This window comes from Ahaetulla prasina, chromosome 3, assembly GCF_028640845.1.
Source record: "Ahaetulla prasina isolate Xishuangbanna chromosome 3, ASM2864084v1, whole genome shotgun sequence".
Classification (NCBI taxonomy): Eukaryota; Metazoa; Chordata; class Lepidosauria; order Squamata; family Colubridae; genus Ahaetulla; species Ahaetulla prasina.
In genome coordinates, this window is record NC_080541.1 from 134,808,806 (window position 1) to 134,824,878 (window position 16,073).

Genomic DNA, 16,073 nt, shown 5'->3' on the forward strand with positions numbered 1-16,073 from the left:
TTATACTTTCAAACATCTGAACCCTTCAGTCTGTAAAAAGAGGATAAAATGTAATGAGACTTTTCTGAAAGAAGACAAAGCATTTTTAGTCATATCATTATGATGGCACCAGATCAGAATGTTCAGAAGACTGACAGGTTCTTATATTTAACCTTATAGATACTCTATTCCTTCTAAGAGGAAGAAATAGTTTCTTTTGCTTTGCCTATTTGAAAATTAGTGATACTTTTTCTCTATTGAGCTAGAAATGTTTAAGCTTCCAAAATTAGGCTAATTTTAAAAATTTAAGGTAAATTAATTAAAAGTAAATTTAATATATTTTTGTGTTTGCTTTGTTTGTGCATGTTTTTTGACTTTGGAGGAACCCATTTTCTTTTTGCTTTCTTGATTCTTCTTCCAATAAGCTTTGGGAAAACCTTTGCAACCTAGAGTTAAGACTGCCAAACTAAAGATTCACACAATATAATCTGTATAAACTTATCTCACAATCACTTTAATACTGTTTTCCCCCTTCTTCCCACAGATATTACCAATGAATTATGAATTTGGGACAGTGGTGTGCTGGAGTTGACTTGCCCCACCTGGCAAGAGCTAATTAATTGGTTTTATAACTTTATGAGCAGGTTAAAAACAGAAGTGAGGGACAATGCTTAGTGCACTGATCAACTGTTAGTCGTCTAGTTGCTCAGCTCAGTACAGCAATGGAGCTGGTGTTTATCTTTACTAGCACACTAGTGGTTTGGTGTTTGTTTATTTCTGTTAATATAGCAGATTTTGTTTTCCTGCCTGTTTCATAATCAGAAAATCGCTTGGGACATAATTATCTGGTTTACTAATTAAATGATTATATGTTTTTTTTTTCTTTTTGTATATATTTTACAAAACATCCATTCATGCAGAAGTAACCATGCTTCCACATGGAGGGCTTCCAGTGCAATTAATCAAAAGACATTCACTTACTCGTTCCTTCCTGTCTAACAGATTTTCTGTGGGATAGGAAAAGAAAAATGGTGTGAAAAACAATGAAAAGCTACTAAGGGAAACAATTCCATAAATGAGACAAGCGATTGCATAATAAAACACCTTCTGTCTTCAATCCGCTTTTTTGCTGTTCCACTTTGCTCTGACTACAACTGAAATGGAAAAAAATAAAGAATGAAATGTGATGTCATATGTGCAGCTTTTTGCCTTTTCCCACTCTTGATATCCTTAAAATATGATTCATACTGTTGGAATCTATTCTGCAGCTTGAAGATGAAGAGAATTCACTCTGCGTCGATCCCGGCTGTCAGAAACCATTCCTTTTTATCCCCTCAGTGGGTTTTACCTTTTACTTTATTACTGCAAGGGAATAAATGACCGTTATTCTATTTTGAAGAATTCTTCCTCCCCACCCCTTTCTATCCGGTTGCTAAGCAACCGGATTCTGGTTCCGGTGAGCACGAGAGCAACAGATAAAGAGGGAAGCTCCTCTGAGACCTATTGTCAAATGAAAACTTTTGCTTAAATACCCCTCGCTACCAGGACAAACAGGTATCCCCACTTTAACGAGGTCCTGAGGATCCCTGCGATATATTTCAAGAGCGATAATTTCAGTTTACTGCTCCTCTATAATCACCGGCAACTACCACTCAACTGCCGTTTCCATCTTGTAACGGCCGCTCTCTGAAATCTAACCTAAATCTAAGTGATCAAATAACCGCTTAAAACTTCTTGGACCCACCCACCCCACCAACTCAACTCTGGTGACCCAGTGGATTCAGGAGACCTAATCTGAGCGGCTGCCACTGCCGCTGCCCCCCTACCACTACCAGGACACAGACGACCGTAGTGGATTCAGTAGATCCTGATTTGAGCGGCTGCCGCTGCCCCCTCACTGCTGCCGGGATACGGACGACCATCGGACAACCACCGGCCCCGCTGATTTATCTCTGGTGACCCAGTGGACTCAGGAGATCCGGATTTGAGTGGCTGCTGCTGCCGCCACCCCCTCCGCTGCCGGTATACAGACGACCGCCAAACAGCTGCTAAAGCCGCGATTTAAACAGCCGCCGCCGCCCACCGCTGACCCATGCCACATCCGCAATTCTGACAGCTGCCGCCGCCACCGCCCACACCCAATCAACCTGAATTTTGTAGCAGCCGTCACTGCCAGGGCAGCCAGCACCACCGGAACTACATCCAAGGATCAATTAACCCAAGTGCCAGGTGAGTTGCTAAGGAGGTTTAGCACCACCCACACTACTTCTGCCTCCATATCTAAAGGACTTTTAAAATCTCCCGCCAATCTCCACCATAAACATAGTGGATCACAGCATCCACAATTACCATTCCTGCTTACTCCATTCTCACATCACTTCCTTCTCTGCAACCTCCAGTATCCCTACTCCAACTTATTACCAGTGAAAGTGAAAGAGAGAGAAATAGAAGTTGAGAAAGATTGTTTAAGAAAAGATACTTCCTCAATTATTGAATAATTATAAAAATTATTCAATAAATAAAATAGAAGTAATAAGAAAGATACTGCTTCATTACTAATTACATAATTTATTCAAAAAATTATATATATATATATATATATATATATATATATATATATATATATCACTATGCCAGCCAAAAAATCCAACAGATCAACCATTGATACTGATAAAAACTTAGAAACAAGAATAATAGCTGCAATTGAACAAAACTTAGAAAAAAGAATACTAGCTATTGAACAAAACCTAGAAAAAAGAATACTAGCTATTGAACAAAACTTAGGAAAAAAAATCCTAACAGTTATTGAACAAAGTTTCACCAATCTAATAAAACAAATTACAACACAAAAAAATGAATTCTCGACGGATCTAAATCTCTTCCCAACTCATCTAACATTACATAATACTCATCCTTCAACTCAACTTAAACAACAATTAACTACTGACCAACTAATTAGAGATGCCTTGGAGAGAGGTCAAAAAATAAATAATGCAATATTATTTGGTCTAGAAAACACAAACGAACCTGATATCACCAAAATTCACAACATAATTGGAAATTATAATTCATCATCCATCTCCCCAAATGAAATAATTGCAGTCTCCAGAGATGGACCAGAATATAAAAACAGTGATGGATCAATAGCACCAAGATTCTGCAGAGTCATCTGCATAAACGAGAACAGCAAACATAAGTTCATATATACCATCAACTCAATTGCTAAAACAAACCCTGCCTACAGTAAACTTAGATCACGCCCCGATCTACCTTTCCTGCAACGGATACATTCTCGTGAACTCTGCACTGAACTTAAACAAAGACAAGATAATGGTGAATCAAACCTATATATTGATTACCGTGCCAATTGCATAAAAAATAAATCCTACAATCAAAAACTCACCACCAAACCCCCCATCACCCAAAACATCCAACCAGCCATCCCAATGATCAATCAAGTACCCATCAGCCAACCATCCATCGAAACTGTCATCCAATCAGCCATCCAACAAACCATTCAACCAGCTATCCGTACAGCTATCCAACAAACCATTCAGCCAGCCATCCGAACATCCATCCAACCAACCTTCCAAACAACCATCCAACCAGCCTTTCAACCATCCATCCAACCAACCATATCAACAAACAGTCAAGTACCCAACATCCAAACACTCACCACCCAAAACATCCATCCACCCATCCAACCTCCTATACAACCACCAGTTATACATATCCCTCAACCAACTAACATTCAAAACTAGGTATGCATGCCCCTTACCTCTTTAACACCTCTCTCTACAGATTTTAAATGTAAATTGATGAATGCAAGAAGTATTGTTAACAAATTACCTGAACCTGCTACCTCCTGCTAAACAGTGGTACATTTGATATTATATTTATTTGTGAAACATGGCTAATCTCATCCATCCCTGATTCCATCATTTTAAACAAAGAATATCAAGTTCACCGTTCAGATCGTGAAAATCGAAGAGGTGGTGGAGTGGCTATTTTCTATAAAAAGTCACTGAATTTAAAAAACATTCAAGTTGCACACAAACTTTCTCTTCCTGAAACTATTGTATGCGACCTATCATCTAATACCACACTTCGATTCATTCTATGCTACAGAGCCCCTGACTACGACATTACTCATGCTAATATTTTAACCTCACTACTAACATGGGCTGCCTCTTGCCCATATCCACTCATCTTCCTGGGTGACCTAAATTTACCTCTCATCAACTGGATAACAAACGAAAGTACAACTGATCCAATCCACATTACAATATACAATGCTGTTACAAACCTAGGTCTTGAACAACTTGTAACTAACAGTACAAGACTAAACAACTGCCTTGACCTCATCTTCTGCAACAACAACAATACCATTTATGGACTACAAATAAGGGAACCCTTTTCCAACAGTGATCATTGCATGATTGACTTCCATCTTAATATACGTCATCACTTAAATCGTCATATCAATAGCATTCCCATCTACAACTTCAAAAAAGCCAATTATGACCTTATATGACCATATAAGATGAATGATCTTTCATCTCTAGACTGGCTAAATCTGTTCTCAACCTGTATAACTGCTGAAGACCACTATAGAATTTTCCTACTCGAAATCAACAGAGTTATCAAACTATACGTACCACAAACTACCACCAAGATCAGGAAAAGCAAACTACCCATATCAATAAAAAAGCTTCAATCTAAAAAAAAATCCCTCTGGAAAAGAAACAAAAAGGGCTATGTAGCAAATTTTAAAAATCGCTACAGAACTATATGCAACCAAATAAAAACTGAATGCACAAATTACCACACCAAGCAAGAAGAGGATCTTCTGCGCACTAATTCCAGTCGTGCCTTCTATAATTTTGTCAACAACAAGCTTAAAGACTCTAGATCCATGCCACCACTAAAAGATTCTAACGGCAATGAATACAATAATGAAGTAACTAAAGCAAACCTCTTTAACAAATTCTTTGGCTCAGTTTTTGTCAACAGTGATGGCACATATCCCACATTCCCAAATCAAGCAATGAGTATGACAACTTAACAAGCAATGAGTACAAGCAATGAGTATGACAACTTAACAATTATAGATTTTACAAAAGTAAATGTTGGTAAAGCTCTTTGTAACTTGAAACCATCTCTATCCATTGGACCTGATGGACTTTGTGCTTACTTCTTAAAAAAACTCTTTAGTAATTTAGCAGAACCCCTAAGTATAATCTTTAATAAAACTTTTACAACCAGTTCCCTTCCCAATCTCTGGTCACTAGCCACAGTCATTCCAGTTTTCAAAAAAGGCGACCCCAGCTTAGTTGATAATTATAGACCAATCTCCCTATGTTGCGTCACCTGCATGGTAATGGAATCCATCATCAACCAATCCATTACCTTGCACTTAGAAATACACAACCTTCTCTCAAATAAACAATTTGGCTTCAGAAAAAATTATCATGCAATTTACAACTTCTCCACTGTAAAAACCTATGGACTACAAATCTTGATCTAGGTAAATCAATAGATGCAATATACATAGACTTCTGTAAAGCTTTTGACTCAGTAGTACATGATAAACTTCTCCTAAAATTAAAATCCTATGGCATTTCAGGACCCTTACACAACTGGATATCTGCTTTTCTGTCAAACAGACAACAAATAGTTAAAATTGGTAATGCTCTATCAAATCCTGTTCCTGTCAAGAGTGGTGTTCCTCAAGGTAGCGTTCTTGGACCAACTCTCTTTATAATATACATAAATGATCTTTGTAATCATATCTCAAGTAACTGTGTTCTCTTTGCTGATGATGTCAAACTTTTCAACACCACTGACAATACATCCACAATTCAAAAGGACCTTGATCATCTAACTGCTTGGTCTAAAATTTGGCAACTACAAATCTCAACCAGTAAATGCTCAGTCTTGCATATTGGAAGAAAGAACCCAATCACAAAGTACATGCTTGATGGACATTGCCTCGCAGATGACCCCCACCCTGTCAAAGACCTTGGAGTTTTTACATCTAACGATTTAAGTGCCAAAGCCCACTGCAACTATATATCAAAGAAGGCTCTAAGAGTTGTTAACTTAATTCTACATAGCTTCTTTTCAAAAAACACCACGCTACTGACCAGAGCATATAAAACATTTGCTAGGCCAATTCTTGATTACTTCTCTCCTGTCTGGAACCCATACCATATATCTGATATCAACACAGTTGAGCGTGTCCAAAGGTATTTTACGAGAAGAGTTCTCCACTCCTCTGAAACCAATAAAATACCTTATTCCACCAGACTTGATATCCTGGGTCTAGAAAACTTGGAACTTCGTCGCCTTCGACAGGACCTGGGTTTAGCTCATAAAATCATCCATTGTAATGTCCTTCCTGTCAATGACTTCTTTAGTTTCAATAACATTATCACAAGAGCTACCAACAGATTTAAACTCAATGTCAACCGCTCCAGTTTAGATTGCAGAAAACACAATTTCTGTAACAGAATTGTATATGCTTGGAATGCATTACCTGACTCTGTGGTTTCTTCTCATAACCCCAAAAGCTTTACTCAAAATCTATCCATGGTTGACCTCACCACTTTCCTAAGAGGACTCTAAGGGGCGTGCATAAGAGCACAAACGTGCCTACCGTTCCTGTCCTATTGTTTCTTCCCCTATGTATATATATGTTTATAGTACCTTGTTTCTCCTCATATATATGTTTATATATTATGTAATCCTTTATGCAATGCTTGTATATATTGTTATGACAAATAAAAATAAAATAAAATAAATAAATAAATAAATAAACTACTTGAATAAATAACTGACAAGAGTCTCAGAAGATGCTCATTGGCTGCCCCCACATGTGCGAAGCGCAACTGCTGAAAAACTAGGTGAGGCATTTCCAAATTTCATAATCTGTTATGGTGACAGATACTAGTTGCAGTTATAAACAGTAGCACTTTTTAAAAAATTAATTTTATCTAACTTTTATCTAATTTTATCTAACTTTCCTCAAAACTCAGGCACCCTAAGTTTGACATGGCATTGATAAGAACTGTATCCCTGAATATGAGCGAGAGACTTTTACCTTTACACTGGGCCTTCTTTGCCCTCCCGAAAATATGAATCATCAAGTAACTCAGGCAAAGTAAATAGTCTTTATTCCAGGGGAGTCTTTTTGTACAATACAGAAACAAATGATACATACATTTGCTACATGTGAAACATCAGGAAGCAAGTGATCAAAGAATAAAAGACATTGATAATATGTGAGATTCGAACAATAAAGAATATTGATTCTACCTAAATTTCTACAAGTGGCAAATTTATGGCTTACATTATTTCATCCCAGCAGGTTTGTTTCTTCCTTGTATCTTCTTTAACATTAACATGTTAGAACAACTTAAGCAGTATGTAATTAGAATAACAATATGCAAGATGCTTTTAAACATATTTCCCTTTATACAAATCCCAGCTTTCTAAAAATGAGTTTTTAACAAGGATAAAAAGTCATGCGATGTTCTATGTATTGTATATAATTTGAATTAAACAGATTATGGCAAATACAGTAATCCTCACATTTTCTTGATGAATTGTAGCTTCTTTAATTTACCACCTGGTAGCCTTAATAATTCTTTTCAGTACAATGTGACCTGCTCTGTCAGTTGCTATTCTAGTAAACTCCTAAAAGTTTTAAAGCAATTAATTTAACATTGTTTGTTTTACAAGTAAAGGCCTTGTTTTTAATTAATGGCTGAAAAAATAATTATACAAGTTATCTGTCACATGCACATTTTTAAAATAGAAACCAAAGGCCAGAATGCTCTAAGGATAGTTTATATACCAGTGCTGTGACACATAGCCCCATTAAACTAATGGGGGCCCACTACAGATGACATTGATGAACTGGCAAGATTAAACCAATCTTGGCAAAATGTGGAGGCCCCGAACATTGTTGGTTCATGGTGCCCATAGTGTCTCAGTAGGTTTTTCACAATGCCCCTCAATTCATGAACTGGCTTTGATATCTTGGGGCATCATAGCACACCGTTTGGGAATTATGTGTTTGAGAACTATGAGTTTGGGAACTACGAGTTTAACAGAAACAATGAATTCACATAGTTTGAGTGCTATGGGATATTTTAAATTTTCAAGGAAAAGCAGTGATACTCGATTAGCAGTTTCTGCACTGCAGATGTTGAATATCACTGTGTTTCCCTTTAAAATATCCTGGTTCCTGTGAGTTTGCTATGGCAACCTGAAATGCCAGGGCATCGTTTGAAACAACAGTTCTAGGTACTAGGATTCTTACAATGGTCTACAGTTGAAAAGTGGATTGGCAGAGTAATGTATTGTGATCCCTCCCTCAGATGGGATTTCGAGATGACACACAATGTAAATCATTAGTTAGCAAGAAGGGATGGGGAATTATGATTAAATAGGGAACCTGAATAGTATTTGTACTTCTAAGCAGATGATAACACATGTCACTTAAGTTTCACTTCTGAGGATTCTAAAGACCAAAGAGCTCACAAATTATCACCAGTTACAGAAGATGTCAGCAGACAGGATAAGAATCAATACAATTTGCCCTTTCATTCTTTCTTTCTGGTTTTTAATAGTACCTTAAAGTCAGGCAATTACACGCCAACATGCAAGGAGAAAGTTATGTGAATATGCGTGAATTTTTAATAGGTGAATTAAGAAATACTTAACTCTATTATACACATCTGGGATACACCCATTGTCCCTTTACACATTGTTTTATAAATGGTGATGATAATGGATGCTTATGGAATCCTGGTTTACACACAAACTCCATCCAATAATCAGATGCTCTCATAGAGGTTGACTTAGTAATCCATCTCAGCTGAATATTGTTGCGGTTCATATCAATTTCATCAGCTCTACAAGTTTCTGAAGAATAAATAAATATACTTATATATTAAATTGATATAGCACACTAACAATATTGTCAAATAATTAGAACAGAATAATTAATAAAGTTATTTTTTTCCATTTAAGTCTTATGTTATATATGCACAGTGGTGAATTTTTAGGTATAACATAGATAAATTGAAGGGTAATAATTATATCAAACATGTTAAATCATCAGACTAATAGAATTGCTATACCTGACAATGAGAGTCTTAGATTTTGGATACTGATTATAGTGGTCTTAGATTCTGATCTTCTAAAAAAAGCTTAACTATTGAGCAAAAATTCCTAACTACCCCGCTGCAAATAAATAAATATATCCATTTATATACTACAGAATGACAATTATTGTAACTATGTCCCAATTTTGAATGTTTAATTATTTATTTGCACATGTATGTGTGTGTATGTGTGCGCGCAAAGATACAATGCATGTTCCCATAAGCAATCCTGCAGCTATTGACAAATAGAATCCAAAATAAACACTAGATCCAGAAAATTAAAAAATAATAAAATATATCCCAAATTATCTAATAGCATTGCAAGCGTCAAAATCTAATACTCATAATATTATTTTAAAAAATAAAAAATACATGAAGAATATATGGCATGGCATATATGGCATAAGATGTAGAAGCAAAATGGGCATGACAACTATGGGAGAAATATAAAAATATGTTTTAAAATATAAAGTACACTAAAATAAAAATATGTCTTAAGGACAATAAAAATGAGGCTGACTATACTGAGTGAGGAAGAGAATTCTAAGGTATTGGTGCTGGTATAGAAAAATCCCTATCTAAAACACACTTCTTTCTTTCTTTCTTTATTTATTTATTATTCGTATTTTTATACCACCCTTCTCCGAAGACTCAGGGCGGTGTACAGCAGAAATAAAACATAAATATTGAGAAAATTTAAAATACAATAAACCATTAAAAATCTAATTCGATAAGCTGAAAATTTAAAATTTTTGAATAAAAATAGTAAATAAAATTAATTCCTTAAAATCCCATTAAAACATTCAATTTAAAATTGTATCAGGCCAGCCCTGCTTGGTGAAAAAAGAAGGTTTTGAGCTCGCGCTTAAAGGTCCGAAGATCAGGGAGAAGGCGTAGCCCAACAGGTAGTTCATTCCACAGGGCCGGAGCTCCCACAGAGAATGCTCTACCCCTGGGGGTCGCCAGCTGACATTGTCTGGCTGACGGCACCCTGAGGAGGCCCTCTCTGTGGGAGCGCACAGGTCGATGGGAGGTTACTGATGGCAGAAGGCGGTCCTGTAGATATCCCAGTCCCATGCCATGGAGCGCTTTAAAGGGAAGCAGGAATATCAGAGAAAATGGCCATTTTTATGCTTTTTTGTGTTATGTTTAGTGTTTTTCTTAGAAGGATATTTTGCCATCACTACAGGATTCCTCAGTTTTAAACTGTATACTTACCAACACATCTCGGAACACCTTTCCAATGGCCATTCTCACATTTTGCAATTGGAGTGCCTTCCATTTCGTACAGCCTGTAGCATTGATATATCACAAATTCACCTGATAAGAATTCCTGTCTTCTGTCACTTAGAAGCATTGCGTTACCAATAGCAGGTGGAGGACCACAACTTGTTGGAATCTCTACAATTAAAATATTTAATAAATGGATATATTAGACTGACTAACAAGTCATCCTGGGTATAATTGTGCTATATAAAAGCATAGAATAAACAGAATGATATTTTTTTTACTCTGAAAGCTAATTTCAAAAGACTTTCTCCTATTTATCATTGGATTCTATATTATATTCTGTGACTGTTATTGCTTTTGTTCAATTATTATGAGAGAGGACAGCCAAGTAATATCCTAATCATCATTATTAGACAAAGATATATTTTATTTCATTATAAACAATGATAAATTCTAATAACCATAAGAACATTTCCACAAAGTCATAAAACAATGAGCAAAATTTCTTGTTATTAAAATCCCTCTTAATAAATTAGTTCCAATCCAGCCTGGTCATGAAAGAGGACTGAATTCCTCTTTATATTGCAAGCAGTTTCTTGTGTGCCATTATGTCTCAAAATGCTTTTCATTTTTGGTTTAAAAATACTCCAAAGGATACAATTATCTATCATATCTCAAAAAGTGGATCTTTCCAGAAGCTCTCCATTTTTCATACTTCTGATCTCCCACTTTACCTAGCATTTAACTTTGGAAAGTTAAGTAATAAGTTACAATTTCAATCTACCATTCCCCATTTTTGGTCCATCTCTGTTATAAATTCTGTATGATATTAGGATATATTTTTCTGAAGAGGAACCATAGCTCAGTTACAAAATAGTCACACTTTCGAAGATATACAATCCTAAGAAATCCACAATACTCGGTAGTCCATTGACATTTTATTAGCATGAAACAATAATATTGTAACATGTACTTTAAAAATATGCTCCTCACATATTGAAAATATTTAACACATTGGGCTGGATTCAAATTTAGTGGAATTCTTTCAACAATTGGGATCCCACTGCAAAGTCCTCCAATAACATTCAATGGAAATTGAGTTTGGTGTAGTAGTTACAATGATAGCCTAGAAAACAGTGAGCCTAGAAAACAGACTGTGAGTTCTAGGCCTGCCTTAGGCATGAATGACAACTGAATGACTTTGTACCAGTTATTCTTTCTCGGGCCAACCCATTTCATAGGAGGAAAGAGTATCAGATCGGTTTACCACCTTGAGTTTGTATGTATATTAATATATAAATTTGTCCATCATATACAGTATGTGTATGTATGCATGATAATCTGAGTTTGAGATGGCTGAGTTTGAAATATTTTATTGTTTGCTTGTTCAAATTTTTAAAAAAGCATACACAGATGTATCTCACATAGGATTTAGTGCAATTTGAAATTCATTTTTTTTATATATTACAGTTGAGTTGCATCTTACCAGGCTCAGTAAGTAGATTGACCAAGTCATCATATGGAACCTGCATCTGCATCTGCTGGGATACTGAAAGAGCAATGCGGATTACAAAAAGGAGGTAGTAAATTTCAATTATATTAAATTTTGCAGAGAGAAGAACTTAATTTCTATTAATGGAATAAGTTAATGATCTTTTTCTGCACTGATAAGCTCTGCCATTTCTTCGGGAATAAAAATTCTTGCCTCTAAGTAACTCATTTTCTGCAAAATATAGATGCAATAACCACTTCCTATTCTCATTTATTGAACCATTTGTAAGTCCTTCTATGTATCACAAAGAAACATCAATTCATAGTAACTGATTCCCTCCTTCTCAAAAAAAATTTTTCCCAGTTAGACTATTTTGCGCCCATGTTGAAATCAATGAATATAATTATTATGTAAAACTTAAGTTTCATTAATTTCAAGGTCTGGAACCCTTTCAATATTGGTTAAGCATCCTTTCTGTGAAACCACTTGTCTTTTTCTTTTATAGTATAGTCCCCCCCCCAATTGTTTTGGAAAGGAGAATATTGCAAGCCAGGAATAGTAATGGAGCTTTTTCATTTAGCATGATTCAGAGCTAGTAAATGTTGAATCAGCAGCTATAAGGGTGTGTGGGAAAGGCCTTGGGAAGTTGGGCAAAGAGACACAGCCAAGGGAATGGTCAGATAATAGAAAGGAAGATTGCAAGATTGATGTTGGTGTTACAGGATAAATCAGTTAGAAAAAACAACCAAATCAGCTAACTTTAACATACAACTTTATTGTAATTTATTTATTTATTTATTTATTTATTTATTTATTTATTTATTTATTTATTTATTTATTTATTTTGTCACAACATCATACAAAAAGATTATATAGTATATAAACATATATATGAGTAAATGTTAGGAGGTATAAGCATATATATATATATAGGAAGAAGAAAAGAAAAACAATAGGACAGGAACGGTAGGCACGTTTGTGCGCTTATGCACGCCCCTTATGGTCCTCTTAGGAATGGGGTAAGGTCAATAGTTGAAAGTTTTTGGTTAAAGCTTTTAGGATTATGGGAAGAGACCACAGAGTCAGGTAAAGTATTCCAAGCACTGATGATTCTGTTACAGAAGTCATATTTTCTGCAATCTAGATTAAAGCGGTTAACATTAAGTTTAAATCTATTGGTTGCCCTTGTATTATTGCAATTAAAGCTGAAGTAGTCTTTGACAGGAAGGACATTACAATAGATGATTCTGTGAGTTAAACTTAGGTCTTGTCGAAGGCGACGGAGTTCCAAGTTTTCTAAGCCTAGGATTTCAAGTCTGGTGGGATAAGGTATTTTGTTGTTTTCAGAGGAATGGAGAACTCTTCTTGTAAAATATTTCTGGACACGTTCAATTGTATTGATGTCAGAGATGTGGTGAGGGTTCCAAACAGGTGAGCTGTATTCTAGAATTGGTCTAGCAAATGTTTTATATGCTCTGGTTAGTAGTGTGGTGTTTTTGGAAAAGAAGCTACGCAAAATTAGGTTTACAACTCTTAGAGCTTTTTTTGCTATGTAGTTGCAGTGGGCTTTGGCACTTAGATCATTTGACATGAAAACTCCAAGGTCTTTAACGGGATGGGGGTCGTCTGTAAGGTAATGTCCATCTAGTATGTACTTAGTTTTTGGGTTCTTTTTTCCTATATGTAAGACTGAGCATTTGCTGGTTGAAACTTGGAGCTGCCAATTTTTAGACCAAGCGGATAGATGATCAAGGTCGTTTTGAATGATAGAAGTATTGTCTGTGGTGTTAAATAGTTTGACATCATCAGCAAAGAGAACACAATTACTTGAGTTGTGGTCACAAAGATCATTAATGTATAGTATAAAGAGTGTTGGTCCAAGGACGCTGCCTTGAGGAATGCCACTCTTGACAGGAACAGGATTTGATAAAGCATTGCCAATTTTGACCACTTGTTGTCCATTAGACAGAAAAGCAGATATCCATTTGTGGAGGGGTCCTGAGATGCCGTTGGCTACATTGGCAGAAACTTGTAAGTACAGGTAGTCCTCAACTTATGAGCACAATTGGGACCAGAATTTCCATTGCTGAGCAAAGTCATTGTTGTGAGATGCATCCAAGTTTATGATCTTTTTTCCATGGTTGCCAGGTGAATCATTGCAGGTGTTAAATAGTCATGTGGTTGTTAAATGAACCAGCCTTTTCCCATTGAGTTTGTTTATCCTAAAAGGGCTGCTGGGAAGGTCACAAATGGCAATCACATGATTCTGGGATGCTACAGCCATCATAAATACATGCCAGTTGCCAAGTGCCTGAATTTTGATCATGTAGCCGTAGAGATGCTGCAATAGTTCTAAGTGCAAGGACCAGACATAAGTCACTTTTTCAGTGCTGTAGTAACACAGAACAGTCACTAAACAAATGGTTGTAACTCAAGGACTACCTGTATGAAAATATAAGCCTTCCCCACACCACCCACACCTCTCTCTTTTACAGCCAGAGAAACTAGGGAGGATCTTTTCAGGGCCTCTTGCCCCTTCTATTATCTAGTTGTGGGCTAATCTGTCTCTTCCCTGACTATTCCCTTTGTGTGATCTTTTTGTCCAGCCTCCCAAGGCCTTTCTCACATACCGTTATAGTTACACACTTGCCTGTCTCCTGTTCTTAAGCTATAAAGTATATTTGACCATGACCATGAAAGCTGCCTTATTGCTCAGACTATTCCCCAGCACAATGGGGAATTTTTACAATGACTTCATACTTGTACACAAGTGTTGTGCTAGGGATCAAACAAGGAACCCCATGAGAAATGTCAATCTGTTAGCTAGCTCCAAAGATGCACAGTACAGTCCAACATTATGGTTCAAAAGCAGTATCTGGTTTTCCTATATATACTGAAAAAAATATTCAAAAACTGAATAGGAAAAGAAAAAACAAACCACTCCACACACATACACACAAAAAGATCCTGGACCTTGACCACATGTTGACATAACGCTTCACAAGTGCATTATTGTCCCACCAATTGTGGCAGTTGTCTTCAGAGAAAATATTAAGTGCAGCCCTCAATCATGGATGCTATTAATAGTCCTCACTGGATAGCTGTTATAAGAATAACAATTCCATTGTAATGTGTTCAATTGGGAAACAATAAAAAAAATTGGTGACTAGTTGAAGCTTCTTAATGCCTAGCAAAAGTTATTTTGCCATAAACTTTTGCAAACTTTACCGACTTCTTCAAATGCATGGGTTTGTAACTGGAGGTTAGAGTATAATATGTGTGTTTGCCTTGTCAAAGTACAAAACTGATGCTGAAACCCAGCCAAATAATTCTGGCACATGAAAAAATTTGTAACTAGTTTTCCCTGTCAACAACTATATACAACAAATTATATAACAAATAATTTGTTGGTCTTTCAAAACTAACTAAAACAAGTTTCTCAATTCTAGCTAATAATCAATTATTAATAATTGATTAATAAAAATCAGTTGAGATTTTTATTATTGGTGAGAACTGATGAGAATCTTCAGCAAAGTCTTTTTGTTACTTCCAACATAATATACCATCTATATTTCATTTCCATCTAACCCCATTGTTTACCAATAATTTAATGATAAACCCACACATACTTGTCACAGGCAATTATTGCATCTGTTGAAGTGCAATATAGAACTCCATAGTTCTATATTCCAACTCCATACAGAATTTTAAAATAAGATAAAGGTAACTTTAGAGGCCATAGCACATTCATCCTTAATGGCGAAGTTCCTGTGAGTTCTATAAATATTGCAAAATTCAGAAACAGATACCAAGAACTATTATGTCATTACATTTTAGCACATAAACTGAGTAGACATACTGAGCATCTAATCACAATTACTTAGCCAATGGACATGAGTTGCAACATAAAGAACAATTCTATTATCTGATTTAGATACAAATATGGTAAATCACAATTTTCTCATGACATGTTCTTGTTTTACAAGACTGAATTTAAAATAATTGATATTTTTCTCTAGTTTTCCTAAAAAGTACTAATAAAATTCTATTTGCTCTGCAAAAAAAGGCAACTTTTACTTCTCCTTGAATAACTTACCCTTCTGAAGAACACAATTTGTCCATAATAGGACAAATATCATATAGCCAAAACAGTACATGTCAGTATTTCAGATTGTCAACATCCACACTATACAGTCGGG

General features: G+C 35.8%; 1 protein-coding gene across 1 annotated transcript; it reads right to left on the bottom strand.

The window, feature by feature from the left end:
- Nucleotides 1–7,171: 7,171 nt before the first annotated feature.
- On the bottom strand, nucleotides 7,172–16,073 carry LOC131194832 (complement factor H-related protein 5-like). Its single transcript, XM_058176329.1, has 4 exons — nucleotides 15,971–16,073; nucleotides 11,869–11,931; nucleotides 10,371–10,553; nucleotides 7,172–8,910 (listed from the first exon to the last, which is right to left on the bottom strand). The coding sequence occupies exons 1-4, from the start codon at nucleotides 16,029–16,031 to the stop codon at nucleotides 8,714–8,716; spliced, it is 504 nt and encodes a 167-aa protein (XP_058032312.1). The 5' UTR covers nucleotides 16,032–16,073; the 3' UTR covers nucleotides 7,172–8,713.